This window comes from Amblyomma americanum, chromosome 2, assembly GCF_052857255.1.
Source record: "Amblyomma americanum isolate KBUSLIRL-KWMA chromosome 2, ASM5285725v1, whole genome shotgun sequence".
Classification (NCBI taxonomy): Eukaryota; Metazoa; Arthropoda; class Arachnida; order Ixodida; family Ixodidae; genus Amblyomma; species Amblyomma americanum.
The window spans coordinates 41,406,845-41,433,399 of NC_135498.1; the positions used below are offsets into that span (position 1 = coordinate 41,406,845).

General features: G+C 47.2%; 2 protein-coding genes across 2 annotated transcripts; both read right to left on the reverse strand.

Annotated features, from left to right (window-relative positions):
* Positions 1-853: 853 nt before the first annotated feature.
* Positions 854-10,596, reverse strand: LOC144118505 (uncharacterized). The gene is made up of 3 exons (XM_077651428.1): positions 10,444-10,596; positions 8,005-8,139; positions 854-1,036 (listed from the first exon to the last, which is right to left on the reverse strand). The coding sequence occupies exons 1-3, from the start codon at positions 10,579-10,581 to the stop codon at positions 887-889; spliced, it is 423 nt and encodes a 140-aa protein (XP_077507554.1). The 5' UTR covers positions 10,582-10,596; the 3' UTR covers positions 854-886.
* A 390-nt stretch (positions 10,597-10,986) lies between these two features.
* Positions 10,987-26,075, reverse strand: LOC144119647 (uncharacterized). The gene is made up of 6 exons (XM_077652215.1): positions 25,959-26,075; positions 23,580-23,690; positions 21,188-21,265; positions 16,055-16,138; positions 13,128-13,308; positions 10,987-11,052 (listed from the first exon to the last, which is right to left on the reverse strand). The coding sequence occupies exons 1-6, from the start codon at positions 26,024-26,026 to the stop codon at positions 10,987-10,989; spliced, it is 588 nt and encodes a 195-aa protein (XP_077508341.1). The 5' UTR covers positions 26,027-26,075.
* Between the last annotated feature and the right edge of the window lie 480 nt (positions 26,076-26,555).

The following is a 26,555-nucleotide window of genomic DNA, read 5'->3' on the forward strand; positions in this document are numbered from 1 at the left end:
AAGAAGTTGCAGCGTTACAAGGAGCACTGTGTACATATGAAGACAGCTCGCTCAACACAAGCGAACAAGCGATAAATATCGGTTCTAGCGCACTAAAACAGTTAGTCTTGCGCTGGACGGCACGCCGGCCAAGGAGATTAGCCTCCAGTAGAATATCTTGCGTATTACTCGCCTCTAGCATTCCTCGGATGGTATCCGTCATCCATGCGAGAAGTTATGCACAACTCACGCTCAGGTCATGTAACAGGAAAAATGGCTACATTTATCGCCATCTGTCTTAACTACTGCGAAATCAACGGGATCACATGCTTTCTTCCGGTCTCTTAATGTTTCGATGCGCACGTAATGCCGTGTCTTGCACTTCTTAATCAAGACGAGAAAATGTTCTAATCACAAAGCAACCATATATGAATAGAGCACTCTGAACTTTGATCAAACACGGCGAACCTTACACTCAGATTTTGAGTGATACACGGAAAATAATACGTGTCTGCCTTGGGCGCAGTGTTCCAGATGATTTCACAGAGAAGCATCGCACTTTTCGAGTCTCAAAACAGTTCGCAGAAATTGTCCTAAACAGCCGCAATGTCCGCTCAATACTGTATAAAAGGTGTCTTGCAGGCACTGCTACTCGACGGAACACGCCGTAGATCGATCCGCATTCTGGCTCGAAGTTGTTTCTTTTAGAACACGGCGAGGTCCGATGAAAAATAAAAAAAGGTCAGGATTTCAGGCACACACGGAATGCACACACACGGGGTAGGAAGAGTAGAAGCAGGAATGAAAGAAGGTAAGGTGGTTCTGATGATCAGGTGGCGAAAACAAATAAAAAAGAGATATTAAATAAACAAACGCAGTGCGCTTGTGAGCCTGCGCTTTGGCAACGTCAAAATGCGACGTTGTCAAAGGCTTCCGTGTAATCCGTCGAGTTGGTGGACGGGACGACGCTCCACGGAATCAGGCGGGACCCGAAGGTGTTGACGGATACGATGGCGCTGGCCACGGTGATCGCCTTGGCTAGGATGCCGATCGTCGCCTGTGGATAAATTGAGAAAACGAGAAACAATAAGTGATTGGCGTAATTTTTTTTTGTAAAATGCAAAAAAAGTGCAGTAGCCACGCAGGACGGCTGCTGCAGCAAGTACTAAAACTGGTATCCACCGATTCCCCATAAACGCCCTGTCTTCTGTCGAGGCTAATTTATTTTCTTGATATACTACACCATTTTTTCCAAGCTTTTCTGGACCATCTTGCCTACGTTGCTAGGTAGACAGTGTACCGTATAACTGCAGATAAGGTCCACACTGGTGTTGGCGCCACATATAGAGTCAGATTGTACGGGACAATAAAGTAGTTTATTCAGACTATAGCTTGAAGGATTAACTGAAAAACTCCACTTTAAGCTAAGAGCCGCACTTGTGAAAATTGCGAAGTGCGGCCCTTACCGCATATATTGTCACGTTGGCGTTAAACAGCTGAGAGTCACGTTGCAGTTAAGCGGCAGAGAGTCAGGAGCGGCGTAGCCCTGGACGAGCGCTTCTTCTTCTTTGTAGGCGTGTTCGTCTGCACGAGCGCTGGCGTCATTAGCCCCCTCCTCCGAAAGCATCGACCCGATTCGGGAAAGAAAGCAAGGGGTCCCGAGAAGAGTCAGGGTGTCCTTCCGTAGTAGGGCTTCAGTTTTGAGGCCGGTGGTGGCGTTGAGATTGTTGAGCCTCATGAGGGACGATTTTATAATTCAGGGCTCCAAGGCGTCGCACAGTTCGGTATGGAAAGAAGCAAGAGCTTTTCATTCAGCCCGCGTCGTCGGATAGGAGACCAAACCCAGACAAGGTCACCTGGGTGGTATTCCACATGCCGCCTCCGTAGGTTGTAGCGTTGCGCGTCCTGGCCCTGTTGGTACCGAATGCGAACCCGTGCGAGTTGGAGGGCATCTTCGGCGCGTTGTAAGAAGGACGCAGCGTCGTCATTTGGATGATCGTCGACTTGAGGCAGCTTGGCATCGAGTGTTTTCTTCACCTGACGTCCATTAACTGGGCCAGACGTTGTTATGTTGGTTGTTTCCTGCACGGCTGTATTTTATGCGAACGTGACGTAGGGTAGGACGTCGTCCCAGGTTGTCTGTTCCACGTCCACGTACATTGAATGCATGTGCGCAAGCGTCGTGTTTAGACGTTCCGTGAGCCCGTTAGTTTGGGGATGATAAGAAGTCGTCCTACGGTGACTGGTGTGACTGAAAATTAGAATATGCTGCAGGAGCTCAGACGAAAAGGCGGCTCCTCTGTCCGTAATCGAAACTTGTGGAGCACCATGACGTAAGACGATTTGATGAACAAAGAAGTGGGATACTTCGATGGCGCTGCTACTTTGAAGAGATGCTGTCTCCGCATAACGTGTGAGATAATCAGTGGCTACTATTATCCACTTTTTTTCCGGAGCCTTATGTAGGAAAGGGCCCGAGCAAGTCCATGCCGACTTGTTGAAACGCCTGCGAGGGCGGCTCTTATGGGCTTGAGGAATCTGGCTGGCTTCACGGGCGGATCCTTGCGGCGCTGGCAATCCCGGCAAGTGCGGACGTAATGCGCAACGTCAGGACCCAGGCGAGGACAGTAGTACTTGTCTTGAATTCTGACTTGTGTTCTAGTAACACGAAGATGGCCGGAAGCTGGTTCGTCATGGCAGGTGTGAAGAATTTCGTCGAGCAGGTTCACAGGGGCGACCAGCAAGTATTGCCTACTGGTGGCGGCGAAATTCTTTTTGAAGAGAACACCGTTTCGTATGTACAGAGACGACAAAGCTCGCCTGAAGGCTTTAGGAACTCTCCGGCTGGCACCTTCAAGATAACGAATGGTGTCGCGGAGGTCGGGGTCGGCGCGTTGATGCTCGGCGATATCGTTGGCATGTATTGCATTCAATTAGACTTCATCGTCGTCAGCAGCGTCGTCCGGAGCTGCTTGCACGGGAGCACGAGATAAGCAGTCGGCGTCTGCGTGTGTCTGACCGGATTTCTAAATGACGGTGATATCGACCTCTTGGAATCGAAGGCTCCATCGTGCAAGGCGCCCGGAGGGATCCTTGAGGTTGGTCAGCCAGCATAGTACGTTATAATCGGTCACTACTTTGAAAGAGCTGCCGTAAAGGTATGGTCTGAACTTCGAAACTGCCCACACGATGGCGAGGCATTCTTTTTCAGAGGCAGGGTAGTTGGGTTCAGTCTTCGATAGTGGGCGGCTCGCATAGGCTATGAAAGGTGGTTGGTCCCGCCGAACTTGAAGTAGGACAGCGCCCAGACCAACCGTTCTTGCATCGGTGTGGACCCTTGTGTCTGCAAGCTCATCAAAGTGCGCCAGCACAGGGCGTGACTGCAGGTGGCATTGAAGCTCTTGAAACGCCATCTGCTGTGGTGGTTCCCCACTTGAACGGTACATGCGCCTTTGTCAGATCAGTAAGGGGGGAGGCAATTTTAGAGAAATTCTCTACGAAGCGGCAGTAATACACGCATAGTCCGGGGAATCGACGAACTTCCTTCTGATCAAGCGGCGGTGGAAAATTGTCAATGGTGGATGTTTTCTCGGGATCCGGACAGACTCCTTGGTAGTTCACGGCATGGCCTAAAAACTAACTCTTCGTGTGCAAAATGGCATTTTTCGGCTTTTAGAGTAAGGCCTGATGACGTTATGGCCTGCAAGATGTCCTCGAGGCGACGCAAGTGGTCCTCGAAAGACGGGGAAAAAACGATGACGTCGTCCAGATAGACCAGACAAGTTCGCCACTTCAAATCTGCAAGAACGGTATCCATGAGCCTTTGGAATGTCGCGGGTGCCGAACAAAGACCAAATGGCATCACCTGAAACTCGTACAGGCCGTCTGGAGTGATGAATGTCGTTTTTTCGTGGTCCCTCTCGTCTACCTCAATTTGCCAATATCCAGACTTCAGGCCCACGGAGGAGAAATATCTGTTGCTGCATAAGCGATCGAAAGCGTCGTCAATTTTGGGTAGCGGGTACACATCCTTTTTAGTGATGTTGTTTAACCGACGGTAGTCAACACAGAATCGTAAGGTGCCGTCCTTCTTCACAAGCATGACAGGTGCCGCTCACGGGCTCCTAGAAGGGCGAATAACGTCGTCGGCGAGCATTTCCCTCACTTCTGTGCTGTTAGCCTCAAGTTCTTTAGTGGACACTCGATAAGGTGACTGGCGGAGTGGTGGAACATTTTCATCAGTAATTATGCGATCTTTTGCAAGATGCGTCCGCCCGAAGCGTGACGACGACACGAAGGCACCACAGTAGCGATCGAGCAGTTCGCGCACTTTGTGGCGCTGCTCGAGCGGCAGGGTTGGGTTAATGTCGTACTAAACACCAGCAGCTCTATCAGGCTCATTCGTGGAAGCAGTCGTTAAACTGTGCACACACCTAGTTTCACTAAGAGCGTCAATATACGTCACAGTCGTTTCCTTGTTAAGGTGCTGGTGTTCGTTGCTGAAATTTGTGAGAAGAACGTCGACCGTGCTATTTTCGAGAAAGACAACCGCCCTGGCGACGGAAAGTCCGCTGTCCAGAAGCAACAACTGCTTGCTTTCCACAACACCCTCAATTTTGCCGTATGTTCTTTGAGCCGAGGGTTATCATTACACTGGAACGTGGAGGCACGCTCACGTGTTCGTCTAGAATGTGCAGCTGGGAGAACACTATCGACGGATATGGCCTTCTCGGCTGAGAACTTGACGGACTGCGTCTGCAGATCAAACATGGCGCAGTTTTCAGTCAGAAAGTCAATGCCGAGTATGACGTCCCGGGAGCACTCGGCCAGCACTACGAACGTTGCTAGGAATGTTTGGCCTTGCACGGTTACCCGCGATGTGCATGTTCCCGTTGGTGTGATCAAATGACCCCCTGCAGTACGCGTGTGTGGGCGGTCCCAAGCGGTCGTGAACTTCTTTACTGCCGCAGCAAATTTTCCACTCAGCACAGAATAATCGGCGCCAGTGTCCACCAGCGCGGTTACATTGGCGCCGTCAACCGAAATCTCTGTCTGCTGTTGCTAGTGTCTTACTTTGGAGATGTCGAGGCAGTCGGTCTCGGCTGCAGTGCGTCGAAGGAGTCCGGCATCGAGAAAAGGCGTCGTAGCCACGGAGCGGTACGTGAGGACATCGGCTTGCTTTGAGGCACTTTGGCTGATGAGTCGCCGGTACGGCTAGGGAATCGGCGTTGTGTGTGAACGGTCTTGCGGCGATGGAGGATCTTGCACATTTTGTCGTTGAACAGCGGCGCCTCCAGAGGCTGCTGCATCTGGTTTCCCCTACGGGGAATCCGAGACTGGCCTCGTCCTGGGGAACTGTATCGACACGGAGATGGTGATCGAGAGAAGCGGCGCTGTACTGAGTCCGCTTGCGAGATGTAGTCCGCGATCTCCTGCGGTCGTTCTCCACACGTCGGACAGGGACAGCCGACGGGGAATCCTCGAAGGCCCATCTACCTGTATGGGCAGCGGCGAAAAGCATGTCCAGCCTCACCGAAATGGTAGCACAGCGGCTGATTGTCTGGCGCTCTCTAGATATCCGTTCTGCGTCATCCTAGGCGCTGTGGAGCATTCGGATGGCGAGGTTGACTCCATGTAGCGGCGGAGGCAAGTGCGTCATAACGTGGGTTCGGCTGGGACGGCATGAAACGACGTGTGACGGCGGCGTAGCTGAGGTCAGGGTGCTGCGGCTGTACCGGGTCTGGGAGAGGTAGTGGTGTGCTCGTACTTAAAGCCTGTTGCACCTCCTCGCGAACAACATCAGCAAGTGTGGCAACCTGAGGCTGCACCTTAGCCGGAAAAACTTGGCCAGTTCTTCTCGCACGATGGATCGCATAATCTCACGTAGAGATCCTGCCGAATTCATCGTGGCTCCCTCCCCAGTGGAGTTAAAAGCAGGTCAGCCTTCTCCTTGCGTAACGTGCTGTCCTTGAAAACTTGGAGGAACTCAGTTTTGAAGGTATCCCACGTTCGAAGGCCACATTCGTTGTTGATAAACCAGGTCCTCGCGTAGTCCTCGAGGGCGAAATAAACATGACGCATCTTGCAGTCAGCGCCCCAGCCATTGTAGATGGCCACCCGGTCGTACTGGTCCAGCCATTCTTCGGCGTCCTCGTGGGTTTGGCCGTGGAAATGCGGTGGCTCTCGCTGGTGATTGAGCAGGACCAGCGGAACTGTAGCCGCAGAATTCATTGTGGGAGCCCTTCGTGGTGGATTAGAAGCAGGGAGTAGTAGTTCAAATTCGAGAGGTAGGCCTTGCAAACGGCGACTGCCGTGATGGACTGGAGTGTCTAACTTAGGTATTTCTCCGGGGCTTGAACTGCGGCCTGAAGGGGGCGTACGGTACATTAAAGACGTACCCAGCACCTCCTCCTCCTTCTTGATAGGCGTGTTCCTCTGCACGAGCGCTGGCGTCAATATATGGTATGTCGGACATATGTGGCTATGAATAGTGGGTACGCTTATAAATGCAAGGGTGGTGCTTGACGTTAGGCAGATGAATTACGCACTGCAGACGCTGAAGTGTTCGCACACGCACAGAAAAATATCGCGTGCTAATTCTATAATGCGTGTACGCAATACAATTTTCAACGAGCAACTTTAATGACATCTCTAAAAGAATGTGAAAAATTTCTGGGGACATTTAAGCTCCACCTTAAGTACATGACGTGATAGTGTACGCGGTTTGTTCTTTATAGTTGCTTAATTACCCTTAAGCGGGGACAATGCGATAGCATTAAAGAAGGCTGATGGCCTTCCGTGTGCACAGATGGAAAATGAAGACGACGGCTTCCGAAGCACAACGCGAGGAACTGCCAGTTAAGCACGTGAAAATGCGATACATGTCCCAGAAAGCGCGCGCACTCCTCGTGCTTCATACACGAGCGGTGACGACACAGCACTCTATCATCTGCAGCGCCTCTTGGCGGGCTCGGCAACGAGTGGAAGCTTTCCTCTCTCAAGGAAATGCGTCGCCTCTTGGGATTTTTCGCTCACAACACCGACACCAGGCTTTTGCGACACGGTACCGTTAACGCTGATGTCGTCTTGATATTCATTTTATGGTGTGAAGTTCAACTCCGTTTCAGATGAGATACTGCACTGCGGCTCATCTGTGCAACCAGAGGAGTTCCGCTTATGAAAATTGTGCATTGCTAAGCCGTACTATAATTTCGGTTACTGTGCTCCAGGAAAGTCAGTAGTGATGTTCTGCCCCGTTGGATAGAAGGCTTCGCAGGGGTTGGCAACACTCAGCACGGAGGGAGGAGGTCGCGAGCATCTTTTCGTCGCGAAGGCAAGACTAATACAGATTGAGCGAGGGCGGTTGTATTGTAATTAAGCGTTGCTAAAGAATGCTACAGCAAGGATCAGAAAAAAGAATTCTAAATCATATCTTATGTTTAGCTCCGACAAACGAATCCTCAATTTGGCCCCAGTATTAGAGGCTCTTAAATGGCGCGGTATGCTTTGGGCACGTATACAGTTCAACATCCTTAAGTTGTTACGTGGCCTACGAGGGATATTTAATGGAAGGGTCCGAATTAATTTCGGCCGCCTGCTCTGGGTTTGAAGGAAGGAAGCTTAGATTGTTTATTTTGTTACACTTTTCGCTGGTTAACGTGCAAGAACCAATCCTCCTAGTACCATTGACAAGCATAGTCAACTATTTCTCCTCGTTGCTTCCTCTAGATGAATTATTCCGCGCCGAGCACGTTGTATGGTTACGCACGCAAACGCAAAGAAGCCTTTCTCGAGCAAACGAACTACGAGCAAAAAACGAATTCAGAGGAGAAATAGAAAACTTCCAACTATCTCACGCTTCCTGGTGCCAAAGTGATAGAAAAAGATAAGGCATTCGTTATCAGTTTCTAGATAAAGCTCCACGTGATCAATTCGTGAACGCGGGAAATTCTGCAACTGAAACCGCAAAGGTTAGTCCTTTTAATCCAGAAAGAGCCACTCTGTGGTCTCAGAGAGGACACTCACGACTTGGAGCATGGGCACCTCGATGACCTCGTTGGCCACAATCATGGGCAGGTGGATGGGCAGGATGAGGTTTGAGGAGGCGCCCACAGCCGCCGGCACCGCATACGCCGCGGGAGGAACGTCGGTCCCATCAGCCTGCGAGTGGAATGTGGGCTTGAGGAAGCCGGTGGGGATGGGGGACTCCGAAGGAAAGCGGCCATGACTGGTTTAGCATTAAATGGTTTGTGTTCGCTCCGAAATTCAAGAAACGTCGGATTGCGGGCTGGCTCTCGAATAGCGTGTTAGCGAATGTGTTTTCTCTGTATTCGTTTACGCCTAAATACGTACGCCAGCGTAGTTCACTACCGAAATTGTACACTCAAATGTGAATTATTTTGGTTGAGGATTCTGTCAGAATGAAAAAAAAAAACAGAAGAGAAGGGAAACGCATGCATAACTACGCTAATTAAGAATCGTTCTCAGGTAGCGTCGTCCTGCGAGTGTTTCCCTCGTATTTAATGCGTCTCTTTCGCGCTAACCCAATTCTTTCAAGATGTACCAAAATTTCAGCCTATTCAATAATTCGAAGTCGAAGGGAACCATAAATTACGAGAATTTCTATTTAAGGAGAACCCGTGAAGCGGCGTTGAAGATGTGCAGTACGAATTTAGAGACTTTAGACTGACAACGTTCTACCACATACAGTTGTAAACAAATATAATTTTTGAATTTTTGTCGTATAAATTCAAAATATACCAGAAATAAAACACCCATTTGCTTTATATGAGTGCATTTTCATGCAATAATACCCCCTTAATCTACTAGGAGTCATCGATGCGTAACTGTTTCCCCTGAGTTCGTTTTTCGTTTTCGTCCTTAAATGAATACTTCTCATTTCGTTCATTTTCTGTCTGTTCTAAATTATTATTAACTTACTGTTGCGATCTTTAAGTGAAGTACTCTGCAGTTAAATGCACAACTGCATATTATGATAAGCAATGCATAGAGAGGACGATGCAAATAACGTAATCAAACAGCGTTCAAATAGCACTTATGCGCGGCCACAACTCTGACATGAAACATCACCAGTTTTTCATGCTGTTCGGAGAAGCGCATTCCGCGGCTTCGCAAGATTGGAGGAGATCTAGATGCATAGAGGTTTGGCTTTTCCATACCACACAATTCTGGACAAAAGCATTTTTTAACGAAAAAGAGTTTATGAACGCAATATTTTCATATATTGTAATATTTAACAACAACAATTACATATCCGCCGCTCTCCCATCGACAGGCCTGCCTTTTTTTTGCTATTAACGTTTTTGCTATCTTTGAAACCTTTCCGCATTGGTGTTCTGTGGCAGTATTACTGCTCTATGCGAGCGACGGACAAAAATTTAAAAGTAATATTCTTCTACACATCGGAAGAATGGTCCATCGCCTTCAATATACCGATAACGGCACCTTACAGTTTTCTAATATTCAAAGTTTTTGCCCAAGAATGTTGGATATGTGATCTTACCGGGAAACTTCATAACGAGCGATTATATTGTTGATATGGCCATAGTTCTCGGGAACCGTAAGAAACAATCGACGATTTCTTATAGCATTTCAAAAGATTTGTCCTTTCTATGAAGTTCTGCTGTGACTCGAAGAACTGTGTGAATGAAACATCATGCGCCATGTGGTGAACTATTTGCCAGGAGCACAGCTCAAAATTGACGCATCCGTGAAAGGAATTGGGCTTCCAGGATGAGGCGGACAAATAGCAACTGTTATGGACAACTGATCAATGGAAGAAAGCTATTTCATGCGACAGAATCTCGTTGCGTGGAAGTTATGGCGTTACAGAACTTAAGACACCGTGTGCAAAGGGGCTTATCAAGTAATTCTCTAAAAAGTCTCGCTTCCTTATGCAAGCAAGGATTTTGGCTTCTGATATGTGTTTCAACACAAAGACGATACGATTCAGTCTTCTACGCTTCTACGCGTACTCTGCAGGCTGGGGCAACAAAATACGACCCACCTTGCATATGCTGCTATTCGAAAAAGTATGCCTATCTGGTTATCCTAATCTAGCTTTTTAGAAGCGCATGAAAGCACAACAGCCGTCTCCAGTGCGGTCACTGGGAGAATTGCGAATATAGTATTCTTGAACATTCCAAGTTAAAAGAGATCACGTGCCATGCTATTTCGCGAACAGCCTATAGTATATGAGAAAACAGCGCGCTGACACAAGAGAGCCATCGGAGTTCTTGCGTTGTTTCAAAGTACTGCTGTCTTATTTTTTTTTTCAAATAGGCATCAACTATCCCAACAAGCAACTCTTGTAAACTATCTCTGAAAATTCGTTCCGCGACACCGTCTGAAGCTCTCGCATTTGCGCCAAATAACTGAGAGACGAAGCGCAGAAAAAAAAAACGCGCCGAGGAAGGCGGAAACACTGTAAAGACGTCCACGTACAATCTCCATGACCAGCGGCACGATGTCGTCGCAGAGGTGGTTGTTGTTGATGGCCTCCGCCAGCACGCTGCCGATGACCCCGATCACCACCTGGTTGACCACCAGCGAGTTCTTCCCCCAGAAGTCGGTGCCCAGCATGGCGAAGCAGGCAGGGAGCAGGTTATTGCTCTGCGCAGTTCCGCCACCCCGTTACTGTTAGCGTCTTGCCGGCATACAAGCCGATAGAAATCTGGACGAGTGCTTTTAGTCCATCAGAATTAGCCAGTGCTGAAACTATTTTACAAATAAGATTTTGCGCCGTATACGAATAGTAGGCAGTCACTATCAGCATTCTCGAGCAGCATATCACTGCCTTCAATACTTCTCGCACAATTACAGCTGAAAATTTTCACACTGAGTTATGCGATGTTCGATACCCTGCCACTTCAAGGAAGTCTACTAAAGGAGAGCTAACTACCTTTTTACTCCTATGTAGGCTATTAGTGTTTAGGGTGTAGTTTGTGAAGCCCAGCACAGATCCTGCATAACCTCCCATACGGAAACCTATGCAGCATTTGCAGGGAAATTGAAGTCCACTAGGGTGAGCCAGGGAGCGCACGTCGAGGCACCCTAATGACAAAAAAACCCAAAAAACTGAGCTCTCTCACACAAGCCACTTTTCCGCGGCACAAAGCTAGAACGTCAAGTCCACATTACGGTCTTGCAGACTCCGTATTTTTCTTGCGCGTCACGTTCTAAACAATATTTCATATGCGTTTTCGTCTTTCATATTAAGCCGGCACAATAAAAGCTGCTGTAAGAGGCGCAGTTAATTGGGACTTACCCATATGACTGCGCAACAATGTTTTAATATGTAAGAGCCATCATTACTCTCTGGCTTCTAATCAAACACCTCTTTTGCATTCTTCAAATTGTACAGTGCGAACATATGCAGGAAAAGCCGCTCTATAAACAGCTTGACGAAGCCGACCCAGTGAACTCAGCAACAGTCGCCGCAGCTGTACAGCTTGGATATATAGATGAGCGAAATTTCATATATGGCTGAAAAATTTCCATAGCCCGTGATGCACGTCGTGCATGCTGATTAAATGCAAGATTACAGTACACAGCACGTAACAGATTGCTACAAGAAGCAAGTAAATCACTATTAATAATGCTGTTGCTTAATCAAGATATAAGGGCGCTCTGAGAGCATTATTTTCTGCGCAGTGTATAAACAGGGACCGCAAATGATTGCATCTTGTACAAGGAGCCCCTTTCACTGCACTCCGGCCAACACCGTGGCCGCTCTTGGTAGTACACATAACCAACGTGTTGGGTAGCTGGCACACCGCGCCAAATTCGTCTCAATTCACCCGCTTGAGCTAGGAACCAGGACCTGGGACGAATATTAAAGCTGATCATTTTAATGCGAGTTCATTAAGAAGGCCACGAAGGAGAAAGCTGTTCGGCGGCTGATGCGGCGGCGTGAATATCAATAGAAATGGAATATAAATAGGATCTGAATTTCCGTACGTTGATGAGTGAAAGACAATCGAATCATTAATTGGAATAAAAAAAAATGCTTTCGAATTTCAACCACATCAACCCGATCGATCGCCCCTAACTTTTTTCTCGTTCGTACCACGGAATTGTGGAGTCAGCTCATGAAACAAGCCCTGATGTTCCGTGGGATAGTACCTCGCGCATGTGTGTGTGTGTGGTCAGTGCTATCACTAGGTCATGGCTTGGTGCATTCTCTACTACCAGGCCATCGCCACAACTTCAGCGTGGCGTGGGGGCTCTAGATGTAATTGTCCTTCACGATTCCTTGTTTCCTTTACCGTGGTGTCTCCGTGAGGGATCAGCTTTTGTGACTGCAGAGGGAGAGAGTGAAAAACTTTATTGAGGTCTCTTAAGAGATTAGCGGTTGGGTCTTCGTCGTCATCGCTGACGACGCTTGACCTCTTTCAGCAAGGTTGGGCCCCTATTCCAAGGCTCCACTGAGCCTAGCTGCTTCGCTTGCGTGCTGCACTAGTGCCATTTGGGCAGTGAGCTCGCAGCTGGTGAGCCGGCTCTCCCATTGCTCCGCACTCGGGGTTTTGTGTTGGTGGAATGCGTAGTTGCGTTCGCACTCCCAGGTGATATGGTATAGCGTGGGGGTTGCCCCGAACTACGGGCATGTGTCCCTGAATTGTGTAGAATACATTTTGTGTAGGATGAGTAAGTTAAAAAAAAGTTACCGTTTGCAGCCTCCGCCAGCTAGCTGCTTCTTGCTGTGTTAGAGACTTATGCGGAGGAGAATATCTAATCCTCCTTCCTCTGTGAAAATTCAATATATCCGATCTCAACGGTATTGTGGTGACCCAGGGTTTGTGCCTGCTCAGCTCGGTACGTGATCTCGCGAGTTAAGATATCCGCCTTTTCGTTACCCTCTATTCCCGTGTGTGCTGGAATCCAGATTATCCTGTGGGTTGTGTTGTGTTTGAGATGCCCTACTTTACGGAGGATATTTAGGGCGTCTCTGCAGATTCTACCTTTCGTGTAGTTTCTGCGTGCTTCTTTTGAGTCCTTAAGGATGTATAGTGACTTGTTTCTCCGGTAGCCTTCAGCCGCCACCAGCGCCACGGCGACCTCCTCCGCCTGCAGAACTCTGACGGTATGCAAAGGGGGTACGTGTGGTGTGACGCAGGTTATCCGCGTACCCGGAAGACGCTGGTGGTGAGCTGCACGGTGCAGTGGATGACGATCACAGCCCAGGGCACGTCTCGGGACATGGCCGTCCAGACGACGAGGCGGTGCTTTTGCTTGAATAAGCCGCGCCACTTGGTCGGCAGCACGCTGAACACGAGCAGCAGCACGGCGAGGAAGGACAGCAAGTGCTTGCTGCGAGCGTAGAGCAGATTGTTACGCCGTCCACACCGGACAGATGTACAAAAACCTAAGTACACATTGTTTTACATTACTTACAGTTCGGAGGTATTTCGACGGAAGAGAATTTTGAACGCATCCTAATTTTTATTTTGTTGGCATCGTTCCGCAGTTTCTTTTTTTTTACGAACAAAACAAACGTACTACACAATGTAACGTAACTGACGCAAGGTGCCACAAAGTAGAGGGCTGTGTTTGGGCGTTATATTGATACAAAAAAAATGTCGAAAAAATGTCAAAGTTGACGACAGACCAAGAAGTGAGCATTTAGAAATTCCGGAAAAGTGCGCGGAAGTTAAGGTCAAATGTATAGGTAGTATATTCAGGAAAAAAAAAAGTGTGAGATTAAAGCTCTAGGTGAACCTGCAATATTCATGGGCTGCAAGAAGTCATGACCTATAACAATGTGAGTAGATATAAGGTAACACATCCGGATAACAATTAAGAAAAAAAAATCACTTCCAACTGAAAAGTCGGGGTGTTAGGAAGATGTCAAAGATAAAACTTGCATTCCTATGTTGAGTGAAGTAGCGTAGATACGCGGAATGACGGGCCGATGACCGATACATTTTTGTATTTCCTTGATTCCGCACATGTCACAAGGAAACTAAATGCGTGAAGGAGATAATTTCCTAAGATGAAATGCAGTAGTAAATGCTACTCGGCAGAAACGCACAGTTCGTCGAATAACGGGCATCACAGGCATTGTCTCTCGCCTATTATAATAAGTGTTCAACGTAAATGAAAAAGAATTGTTTATCCGGGGAGGCTACCGCACCACTCAGTAAATATTTTTAATTTTAATGCATTGGTCGTCAATGCAACTAAACTGCATAAAGCTTTGTCGTAGTGAAAAAGTAATAATGCAGACTACCCGTATCACTAATCGATCTATTTGCATCTATGCCTAGCATAGTGGAAAATTGCCCATTTATCTACGAACCCCAGAACTATACTCGTCACGGGAGATTGTACCAACATCGCCAATGACGAGTCACACTCGTCATGACGAGTCACACTAGTCCGGCCCGATCAAGTCCAAGGTTCCTGGACTAATCGTGACACAACTGTGGAACATTGCAAGGTTCTATTGTGGAAATATTCAAGGTAATGATCCATTTGATCGATTAGTACCAAAATAATTCTTAAAGTTGGCCCATCGCTCGCACTGAGTAGTTAAGACTGACATTGAAAACCAAAGAGGAGCGTTTTTGACGATAGAAAAAACGTTAATAGCAAAAACGTGCAAGTCTGCCGAGTGTAGATCAGAGGATATACTGATTATTATATTGACACCTTACCGTTTATGAAATATATAGCGTTCATAAGTTATTTTCCAATAAAAATACGTTTGTTCAGAAATTCAGGGTATGGCTGCGTTGCTCCCACAGCCAAAGACGAGTTACTGCCGGCAGTTGCGTTAGTTGCAGTTCTGAACGCTAGAGGGTGGTAGTTGTCCACGAAAAGTGTTTCGCGCCTTCAGCGCATATTTAAGCCTGTCAACTGCAATCTTAGGCAACATTCGGAATAAAAAAGTCACCGTTTTGGTACGTCTCTTGACAATTTATTTGGCGTTTAAAGGATTACCGAGTTAGCCTTCAACTTGCCTATCATACGCATTGCTTACAGCTGCAAGCTATGTTATTCATGGATGTCCGAGCTTTAACAAGATGCTAGGCAGTAAATAACACCTAACTTCGTACCCATATTAAACATTTTATCGTGCTTGCACAGTACCGCTCAGTGTACTAATCAGTGCTTAAAGTCACATTCCTTCGAAGGGGGGCCTCGAGTGATCCGAGCACAGGTGGACAGAGAAATTAAGAGAAACAGAGAGGAAGCGGCTGACTGCCTACATTACCCAACATTTCATGAAAAGTGGAGAAATAACTTTTAAAGTTCGTTATTTGCTCACTTTATGTGACAGACCTGAAACAAATGATCCCCATACTCTGCCAGGATGCTCGTTGTTGTTCTGTATCCTTGGAGCTGAGCGACCAGCTCTGGACTGTCTCGTGGCGTGAGGGCACGAGTTTGCCTCTTTCTTCCAGGCTTTGTCTATTGCTGTGAACTTTGTGTTTTTCTCCGGCCCGGGTTTTAGGAAACATATTAATGTTTCTTACTAAAAATGACAGCAAAATTTTCGACACCATAGAGAAGAAATGTCCCGACCACCACTGACAAGAAGAATGAATAATCTGGTAAGGTTTAACTCTTCTAAACAAAATTATACAGAACGAGAGCTCTGTTCCGTTGCTTCGCAGGTCTAGCTTCTCGTTGCTCGTCGGTTTCGTTTAGGTCACGTCCTGTGCAGTGCACCTTCCTGGCAAGCTATATCGACCCGATGATCGGACGCAGCTTGACGGAAGCTTCGGATCCATGCAGTCCTTTATTCTAGTACGGAGACGTCTCAATCTCTTGTCAATATTAGTGGGAGGTCTGAGACCCCCAGAGACCCCACTGACTTTAAGCGCACTAAGGCGCATATGTTGCATCGTAGTGAACTGATGATGAGCGTCCTACGTTTTGTAGTGAATCCACAACTATCCTCGTCGTCCAAAGGTTCTCGCGCAAGAAAACATTAATGTATTCTATAAACTTGGCAGGCTAAAAGGACGAAAGAGGTGAACTCCCGTTGAGCTCTGTTTAGAAGTGGGTGAACTGTTTTTGTGCGTCAGCAGAGAACGGAACTTTCGCTTACCGGCTGCTGTAGCCAAGGATGGGGCCCAGGCACACAAACACGATGTAGGACACGAGGGCGTAGGCAAGCAGAAGTTCGCCGGCCCTGTAAAAAGAAAACAGAATAAGGAGAGAAAAAGCCCATTTGTCCATTTGTCACCTTTCTCGAAACCACAATCAACGCCTTGTCACTGAGAAATCTTGCTGCAAAAAGCCAAGAGATTACATATTTTGCAGTTATTTTGTTTATCTTCAAGCTGCTCTACCGTTGGTCACCGGCTGTGACGTCAGAGGTAAGAGTTAGATAAAATCTAGGCACGTGGCAGTACAATCACTAGCTGATGTGTCAGAGGACGTGCTCACGAAAATGCGAATATGCAAAAACGGCCCAACGGTTAAAAAGAGTTGTTTCACAATAGGTGGCGCCATATATCGTCATCGTCATTCTGCCGCGTTTCCCACTCGCTTCCTCTCATCTTTTAGAGCGAAAGATTTACTTCACGACCGAAGCTGCATAAGCCGTTTCATTCCAGAAGCCTGACCTTGAATAAAAAAAATGCTCTGGTTTAGCTTTGGTTAAACCTGGTGAGAAGCGAAAGAAACCTCCGACTGTGCGTCACTGGTTAGACGAACCACCTGAAGTACTTTCGGCTGTTTCTTCGCAGTATCACTCTTCCGTCGTTTCTCGACGCGTGTAGCACGTTCTTTTTCTGTCTCTTCAGCATGGCGTTTCTTCCTAGCCTCATTGAAACGTTGAAGCTTCGCTTTCCAGCGCGCTATCACGACAGGATGTTGTTCCTCCTCCATCACAGAACCGGTTTCACCCCCCACCGGCTCGCCGTTGGTATATATACACAGCTCTCCATTGACGTCACAGACGGTGGCTCCGCCCTGTTGTCAAGCAAAGTGTCTCCATGATTCATGTGCTTGTTTACTCAAATTCCTTTTATACGACGCAGCATACAGCATCGCAAGTTGTCCCAGCTCTTCAACCTTGAATTTCACCTTTACCTTCGGGGTGACCTTGCCGGTGGTATATATGCACAGCTCTCCATTGACGTCACAGACGGTGGCTCCGCCCCTTTTGTCAAGCAGAGTATCTCCATGATTCATGCGCTTGTTTACTCAAATTCCTTTTATATGACGCAGCATACAGCATCGCAAGCTGTCCCAGCTCTCCAACCTTTGGAATTGACCTTGACTTTCACCGTTATCTTCTGGGGTGACCTTGAATTTGACCTTGACCTCGACCTCCGAGAGATTTGGGGGGTAGCCCACCATCTTGGTTTAGCGTATATGCCCCACCATGGCCTAAGTGACTTTGCTCCACGGTTTGACCTCTAAAGCTTTTCAATGTCATAAACGGAACTACACTACCCTCTTGAAAACCTGGCGTAGTGAAGCCTTCGCTTCAACATGAAATAAATGCTGTCGCGACTGGGTTTCAGACCGGCGGCGGCGGTGACTTCCACAGTTCGCCACCCGACAACGTGTTCATCCGTCCAGCCAATCGTTTATCCCGTCACAGCCATCCCAAAGCCGTCTACCCCCAGCGCGCCCACACCACATTCCAAAAATATTTTTTTCTCCGTACTGCCCCCGACTGGAACGAACGACCTTCCCGGTCACATCGCTTCCTTAACAGATCTTCAACAATTCCAGACTGCCATCGAAAATAATATTTTTTTCATAACTGCCGTACTCCCCGCCCACCCCTCATGCAATACCCCTTACATGGGGCCTTTGAGGATCGTATTTCGGAGGTGCATTTTTTTCCGTGGGTGCCCGAAAATAGCCGGCGGTGAGCTGGCAGACGCCGTCCCCAATGGCGCCGCGTCGTGGGTGAGGTACAAAGCGTGTTGCACACTGAGAAAGTGAGACAGTACTTTGCCATTCGTTTTCTCTATACCAACTCTTCTCTCAGCCGCCTTCGCAAGCATACGCGGCGTAGGGTGAACATATGAAAGAGGATGAACACGGCGATGGCCAAAGCACTGCGCGGCAGGCTACCAGTTCTGCATACGGCTTCAGAGCCTGCGGCGATGGCGAACGGTCTAAAGCAGCGGGAAACAAAGCTGGTCTGTTTGCGCCGCCGTTGGTAGGAACCCCTCTTTGATTAAGTTTTTTTTGTTTCCTCCGAGTTAGTTTCCTCCTCCCATGCCTTTGTTGAGGCCTCGGCTTCAAACAGACGCCGAAGCCGGGATTTCGGGAGATGATGATCCTAATGCTAACGCAGTAAAACGAAAAAGAACGGAGCTTGAGAGATCGGCTTGACAGAATAAAATCTTTACTCCTACTATTGTGGACGGGAAAAGGGGAGCAAAAACGAGAAGATAATGGTGATGGCAATGGCCACAAAGATCACAAAGCGCAGACAGACGCTTTCGGTCTTCAACATGCATTTTGGTTGTCACTATAATTGCCAGATATTCCGTCATCATCACAATAGTCATTAGCACTGAGATCATAAATATGTGGTGTCGTGTGGCATCGTATGCAGGGTTTAACGTGTCAGAGCGACGCATGAGCTATGATGGACGCCAGTGTGGAGGGCTCCTGATCAGCTTAGTCCGCCTGGTTTTCTTTAACGTGTAGTCCAAACGCACGCTGGCGTTGGTGGGCTCATAGCTGAGCCGGCACATCACCGGTCTTGGTCGACTCCGGGCTAGGTAATATAATGACGCGTATCATCGAGAAGGCCTGGACACTATTTTTGGGACGAAAACAGAGTAGCCGGGGAAAATCGAGCCACGGCTAGGGAACGACAGATCATACAGCTTGCCAGTAACTGCCGGCTGTGTCTTTTCGTGCACGTACGCTCTTATTCAGTGCTTTTTTTCATGCCGGAAAGACTCGTCTGCAGAAACTCTTGTTGTCATCGAGAAATAAGTGCCCAGTGCATCTTTAAGGGCTACCTGTTCGGAAATGACGGCGCGCACTTCATGACAGCAATTGACAAAGCGATCTGGATTTACGCCTACTGCACACCAAACGACGCCAGCGGTTTTGTGTGTGTGAGTAGTTATGAAAGCGTAGAAAGGAAGTGGAATATGTGGCGCTGTGCATTACTCATTTTTGGCGAAAACACAGACACTTGATGTTCCAGGCAAGTACTTCAGAATGAAATTTTCACAGTATGCTGCCAACATACTTTGAGGTGGCAGAAAAAGCATTTGTACATTGTATATAATTTTAGCGCCCTTGTGTAGGCGTGTTGACCTAATGTAAAATTTTTCTGGTATAATTCTGGCCTTTGAGACCAGCCTTGAGCAATGACATGTCTTGAGAAATGCATTCTAACTGCAGTGCCATATAATTTTTGTTATTGCGTGACATATTTTTCCTGTATGAGCTTTAGCAGTCAACTAAAGCAGGGGTTTGAAAAGAAAAGTAAACACGAGTTGATACTGTATTGATTATCGACAGTACTTAAGGCGTTTGTTTGGATGATGCCTGGCGTGAGGGACATTATTTCCTGCATGTTGTGCCCATTTAGGTTCTTAGTACATGTTCCTTCGCATGTCATTTTCGTATCCAACTAAATCCTGCGTTCGCATGCGCGAGTTCAGCTAACAACAGAAGATAGGCGTAAATTGCGACATGTGCGCTAGGATTTGTCAGCATTGGTGTTTACCTTTGAAGAATGCGATGGTATGTGTCTCTTGCGAGGGATAGCGCGAAGCCCGTTGTCTCGGCGTTCGACGTCTCGCAGAAAACCTAAAATACTGGCTTCGGGGCCATCGGGCTAATTTGCCCTGCACGATGGTATATCGCAGTGGAATGGCATTTCCACACTTCATCAGCTGTCCCGTATCGTTCGGCATGCCGAGGAGAAATGAGGGCCCGACAATTGTCTTCGGTGAAAGCGACGATTGAGTCTGAAACCAGCGGCTGTGCTCATGTTCCGCATCACGCGAAATGGCGATAAAACTGAGCCCCGAGAAGCGGTTCATCGAAGCAACGGTCTGCCTTCTTGTTACGCACGACACGGTGCAAAAAGCGGCTCAGGTCGTTTGAATCGCGAGATGCGACAACCATCGTCTTCGAGTTGGCTGACGCTGAAGCCGCGAAAACACTCGCCACCACAGACACAGATTACCTCTGTTGTATACGTCAGCCGCGTGGAGAGGAGGATATGATCATCAAGCCTTCTCTATCTAGGGGGCATTGTGAAAGAGGAAACTAGGGGTAGGTAAAAACCAGATGTATGCGCTCAGAGACAAGGTGGGCAGTGTCATTGGCAATATGGATAAGATAGTTAAAGTAGCCGAAGAGTTCCACACAAATCTATGCAGTAGCCAATGTAATCAGAACGTTAATGATACAGTAGTGCACAACTAAGCGTCATCCCGCCAGTAACGAAAGAGAAAGTAAAGAAAGCCTGAGGAGCAATCCAAAAGGGAAAAGCAGCTGGTGAGGATCAGGTAACAGCAGATCGCTTGAAGGACGGAGGGGAGATTGTGCTAGAAAAACTAGCCGCCCTGTATGCGCAATGCCTTATGACCTCGACCGCACCAGAAGCTTGGAAGAAAGCAAACATGACCTTAATTCGTAAGAAAGGAGACGCCAAGGACTTGAAAAATTAGAGACCGATCAGCTTACGGTCCGTTGCCTACAATGTATTTACTAAGGTAATCGCTAATAGAGCCAGGGCAACCTCAGACTTTAATCAACCAAATGATTAGGAAGGTATTTGTAAAAGATATTCCACAATAGATCATATTCACACTATCAATCAGGTGATAGAGAAATGCGCAGAATATAACCAACCGCTATATATAGCCTTCATTGATTACCAGAAAGCATTTGACTCTGTGGAAACCTCACCAGTCATACAAGCATTGTGGAATAAGTGTGTAGATGAGCCTATGTCAATATACTAAAAGATATATATATATATATATATATATATATATATATATATATATATATATATATATATATATATATATATATATATATATATATATATATATATATATATATATATATATATATATATATATATATATATATAGCAACTGCACAGCTACCATAGTCTTCCATAAAGTCAGAAATAAAATTCCAATAAGGAAGGGCGTCAGGCAAGGAGACACGATCTCGCCAATGCTATTCACCGCATGCGCATGGAAGTGGCAGCACTGAAATCTCGCACCTTATGGGCCCCAGCTTGTTGAGCTCCGTGGTGGCAGCCAGGCATATGTCCTGCGTGTCCTCCTTGCTGTACAGTGGCCTGCGCGGAGAGAGACGAGGAAAGCGGGGGAACTAATACGTTAAATGATTACTTTTTATACCACGAGTGCAGTAGCAACAATCAAGACTTATCACATTATTTAAAACAGTGTTGACGTGATCGAATGGATACGACACACTGGTAAAGGGGATTGAATACTGCTTGCGAGGAAAAAGCTAGTTCAGCTACCCACCGTTCCGTGAGGAAGTTGCAGTACCCGCAGCCAGTTTCTCTCTCAACCCCTCTCCTTTCTTTTTTTACACACGAAATAACTACTACTAATACTATGAGGAATTTGGGTAACGTCCTATTTCAGGGACCCTTCGTATTTGCCAGAAGAGTGACTCAATGCGCGAAGCGTTATTTTCGCAACAGCATACATCATATCTTCCAAAAAAGCTGAAGCTTGCTACACAACAAAACTAGCAGGCCTTGCAGCCTCCTAACTCATATTTTGTCGTGAAGGTTTGCGCAGCGCATGGGTGTGTAAACCCATTGAATGCGAGAAGATTCGAACATATGGGCGAGTATTCGGCACAAACAGTACCCATTTGTAGAGAATGCTATCTTTAGCTGGATAGAAGTATCGCAGTTCTGAAAAGCATAAGTAAGCGAACAAAAGAAATTTACCCTGAAGTTATGTAGCGACTGTAGAAAAAGACGCCTGGCATGTCGTAGATGTGCCGTTAAATCGTGCGTGCTTCTATTTTTATCTGTAACGGTGCTGGCGCTAGCATCTCTCAGACGAGTTCGCCGAAATTTCTGTTCTTGGCAACTGCTTAAGATAGCTGAAGAATGAAGCCGGCCAATGAAATACGTGATATATATATATATATATATATATATATATATATATATATATATATATATATATATATATATATATATATATATATATATATATATATATATATATATATATATATATATATATATATATATATATGACACGAAATCACTAGTTTCCAGAAGATGGTATTTGTGAGCTTTAGAGCCGCTTCAAAATTTTTACCCTCCACTTAATTGCTTGCTCTTCAGCTCGTGGAAGGCCAGGAGAACGAGGAAAACGTTTATTTCCAAGGTCAGTTTGTCAATTCTGCTGGCTTGTTGCCTCAAGGGGAAAATATTTTTTGAGTTAGATTAAAAGGAATATTTAAAAACATTGGCTTCGATTTAAACACGTTTTTTTCCCTCATTTCCTTCCTTCCTTCTTTCTCTCTTTTCTGCCTTTCGGGTCTTCTCACTATTCGTTACTTTTTTTTAGTAGGGATGTACTTAATGCCATTCCAACCAAAAATCTTGTGTGAGCCTCTGAGTAACTCGGGTAAGCCCAGGTTAGTTCGGAGGAGTGTCGCGCCATCTGCAGCTAAACGTCCTCTGCTTTCGCACTCCTTCTCGGTTTAACTAAGTTAAAATCTTACCATTTTTTACTGCTTCCTAAGTTAAATCACGTCATTCGGCATTGATTCCTCATTGTGTTGAGTCAAGTTTCATCACATTGGTCGTGATATCTAATGTAGATAACAGGTGGGTCCTTTCCACTTTTCGTTCTTTTCTTTACTGCTTTCTAAGTTAAGTCGCATAATTCGGCATTGATTTCACTTTGTGTTGAATCAAGTTTCGTCCCCTTTGTCGTGATACCCAACGGAGACATCATTATAGAACGTGGATAAGAGCATATGTTTTCATTGCGAAAAATGCACATAGTAGCTAGCTGAGACATTTGAGTGCACATTGAATGCGCGTGGCCTGTCTGATAAGGCACCTGGTTGCCAGTAGCCGACGCGCCAATACAACATTGATCAACAGTTGTAGAACAACGCGGATAAGAGGACATAAGTTTTCATTGCAAAAATGCACATAGTAGTTAGCTGAGACATTTGAGTGCACAGTGAATGCGCGTGGCCTGCCTGATAAGACAGTTGGTTGCCAGTAGCCGACGCCTCATTGTACAGCCGGTTGAGCACTTGCGTGTTTCGAATTAGTCTCAGTAGGTAGTTGGCTACGAGTTGGTAGTTAAGTAGGTCTGCGAAATATTTGAAAGGAAACTCAGTGCTTACTTTTCATCGTGCAATAAAGGACGCACTTTTTCCTCTTTTGAGTCGCGCGCGCAAGGCGGTGGATAAATGCTTTCTAGCTGCGGAAAAGACATTGAAGGACACTTCTCACTTTGTGTTACGACGGTGATTGATTACCTGTGGCCGAATATCGTCTAAAGACAGCAATATCCAAACACCATTCACTGTGCATGCATGAGTGGCTCATGAGCTCGTGGCACCCTTCACTGCGCATGCGTATGGGTGGATGAGCGTACCGATTCCGCAGGTGCAGCAAGTACAGCGGTATGCAGCATGACGCAGTTGCCAGGAGAGCGGTAGGCGTGACCAGCAGGAACCAGGACAGCACCCCCCTTATGCCTCTCTTGCTGCACCAGCAAAGAAAACAACCATGGGATCGGTACACGGTTTTGAGACAGGAGTCAATATTATGTGCTTTACGTATAGTGCATGGGGCCCCGAAGGTGCCCCTGGGATATGATAGACTCCGTAGGAGAACGCTAGGGATTTATTCGGGACGACATCGCACAGCCGACTTGAATTTTTGAATTTCGCCTCCATCGAAATGCGGGCGCTGCGTTATGGATGTAACGATATGTCGAGAACTAAAAAGCGCATTGCTCTGGCAAAGCATGTTTATTTGTTGTCGAAAAAAAATGTTCCAGTACGAGTAGCCTGCACTGAACATATCTGCAGCAGAGCACGTCTAGGACTTCTCCCCATTTTTTTATAAGCCGCGTCACAGCTCGCGTTTAGACCGTAAAATGAATGAATGCCTATAAACGGGTTCGCAATATACATTTTCGATGTTGTCGACTAGTCTTAAGCTCCACCCTGATCACCGCCGAACTCCGACTGCACCCGCACGCATGATGACCTGGGTCACGCCCCCAAGAGCGGCACATTGTTGCGAACGCCCAGTCTATATATTTTCGTGGCTGACTTCGAGTAACTTCAGCCAAGCTGAGCAGGCCACTCACTCGTGCCGATTTGCACTTCTCTTTTGGCCAGTGCCTTACCCGCTCGGTACAGGACAAATTTTGCGATTTCTGAGGTTTTTGCTCAAATGCTGCTGTCAGAAAACCTAGAACAAAATGATGTTAGCCTCAATCAACTGATTATCGCATTCCACTGAGAAATAGTCTACTTTCACTAAAAAAAAAGCTTCTATTAGCTAGAAGAGGTAAAAAAAGGGAGAATGCCGGTATAGCCGCCACCGATAGTTCTAACATGCAAACAGTGAGTGGAACACATTTTTTCTTAGCTGCGGACCTCTGAGGCTGGGCCACATCTTCATGCAGTTCCAAATGGTGATTATGGAGTTTATATCGATTTTGACGTCACGATATTGAATGAGGTGGCGCAAAAATTGTGTTCCATTCGAAATGCAATTTTCTCGAGCAGAAATGCATTCACCGAACTAGCATCTAAACTTGGGACAAGCAGCCGAAATAAATTTTTTTTCTAAAGGCAAGTATTGTATCGAGTTTCTCCTAAGGGCCCTTTTAAGACGAACCTGGGACACTATGACCTCACTGGCAGGAGCGTGTGGACGCTGTGGAAAATGATGTTTAGAAGACACCACGACGGGATAAAACCCGCAACAATGACTGTGTGACAAGGAAGCAGTGCTCTTCGTCGCCTCGTGTCGTCATTATCCATGTTCTGGTTTCGTGGTTGGTTTCGTCCTGGTGTCTTCTCACCTTCATGAATTCTGACAGCGTGGCCCAACCGCAAGTCTACTAGGGAAAATGTGCCCCTCTCTGGTGATGTCATTAAGGTGGGCTCAGGAGCAGACAATCCCGTGGAGCCTGCCGGATGACTGTCAGCGTCAGTTCACAAGCCCGGTGTACGGCGAGAGGCCCCAGTTTTTTCGTTTTTTAATTATTATTATTATTATTACGTAGGAACAACAGCACTCGGGCTGTGCATCGGTTCACGGTTGCTGTATGGCTTCCACAACGACCAGACGTCCTCAGTGACGGCAAGCCTGGCAGCAACATCATCGTGGTAGTACTGCCAATGAATGCTCGCATAAGCTGATACGCAACAATAATGACTCACTAGGGGCTTGAAAGAGCGTCGAAACATGTGTTTAGGGAGTAATTTTGTACTTCTAAGCAATTATCTTAAAAAAACACTCGGGAATGTTGTTCTTAAGCTTTAGTTTGATGCGGAAACCGGTTGTCAGGTTTCGGTCAAAATCGAGTTACCTGCAAGGACCAATTTGTGCCAGATTAAAACGGCCTAATTTTGTCCGCGGAGGTACGGCCCCCGTCAAAAGTATGCAGCCCAAGGGGTTTGCTTCCAAGCTGTTTAGCGTGGCTCCCTAGCGCATCAAGCAGTCCAAAGTTCGGGAGAATTGAGGACGCGAAGACATCCCTCCTTCGAGAGGTTACGGTCGCCGAGGGTGCATAACGAGGCACGTTGCAGGGCTCGCAAGCAAACCCACTGGGCCGTAAACTTTTGACGGGGGGTGTACGTCTTGCTGTCACCAGGGGTCAAATGGCTGTCACCGCGGCTAGTGTGGAGAGAGTGCATGAGACTGCGGTTCCCACTTTCGCTCTTGAGGCAGTACATTAACGCCGTGCTCAGCGAGGCAGAGCACGGGTGCGTGCTGTACAGCGGCTGCTCACACGACGGCGTGCTGCACGAGCGCCCCCCTGGCGGCCACCGTGAGCATGCTGGACAGGCTGGCCGTCATCGTCACCAGCGAGCAGCACAGCAGGAACGCCGTCCGCTGAGACGTGTGAGCCCTGCGCGGGGAAGAGCGCCGATCGATGCAGCACTTGGCGAGGCAGCCTGGTGCAACACCCGCCCTGCCATCTTGCAGGCTGACATCGCGAGAGACATGCGGGCACGTGCTGACGAGAGTAGAGCGGCGACGGTACACAGTCAACCTCGGCACCGAGGAAGAGTCCCGAGCAATTTCCGATACATTTCAAACATCGGCAGTTGCGACGTTGTGCTGTGTCTGCAATGTTGAGCAGTTTATTTTGCGAATCTCACGCGATTATTTTTGTTACAGGCACCCAGAAGAAAACGGCGGCCGTGATTCCCTCCTGCTCTGCCATGAATGGCGAGGTTGATCGCAGAATGCACTGAAGGTTGTCCCCCCGCGCGTTCTGGGTTCACAGTTTTCCGCCCAAAGATTTTCTAGAAGTGCCCCAAATTGTGCCCTCAAATGAATTTAAACGGTGGGCATAGAAAGTGGCAGTTAATCTCTCTTTGAA

Coding starts and splice junctions, on each gene's coding strand:
- LOC144119647 (XM_077652215.1), bottom strand. CDS start 26,026: ATGACGGCCAGCCTGTCCAGCATGCTCACGGTGGCCGCCAGGGGGGCG. Junction 16,139..21,187: donor AACAAGCTGGGGCCCATAAG/GTGCGAGATTTC, acceptor TTCTTTTTACAG/GGCCGGCGAACTTCTGCTTG. Junction 13,309..16,054: donor ATCCTTGGCTACAGCAGCCG/GTAAGCGAAAGT, acceptor CTACGCTCGCAG/CAAGCACTTGCTGTCCTTCC.
- LOC144118505 (XM_077651428.1), bottom strand. CDS start 10,581: ATGCTGGGCACCGACTTCTGGGGGAAGAACTCGCTGGTGGTCAACCAG. Junction 8,140..10,443: donor TGCCGCTGGTCATGGAGATT/GTACGTGGACGT, acceptor TTCCACTCGCAG/GCTGATGGGACCGACGTTCC. Junction 1,037..8,004: donor AGGTGCCCATGCTCCAAGTC/GTGAGTGTCCTC, acceptor ATTTATCCACAG/GCGACGATCGGCATCCTAGC.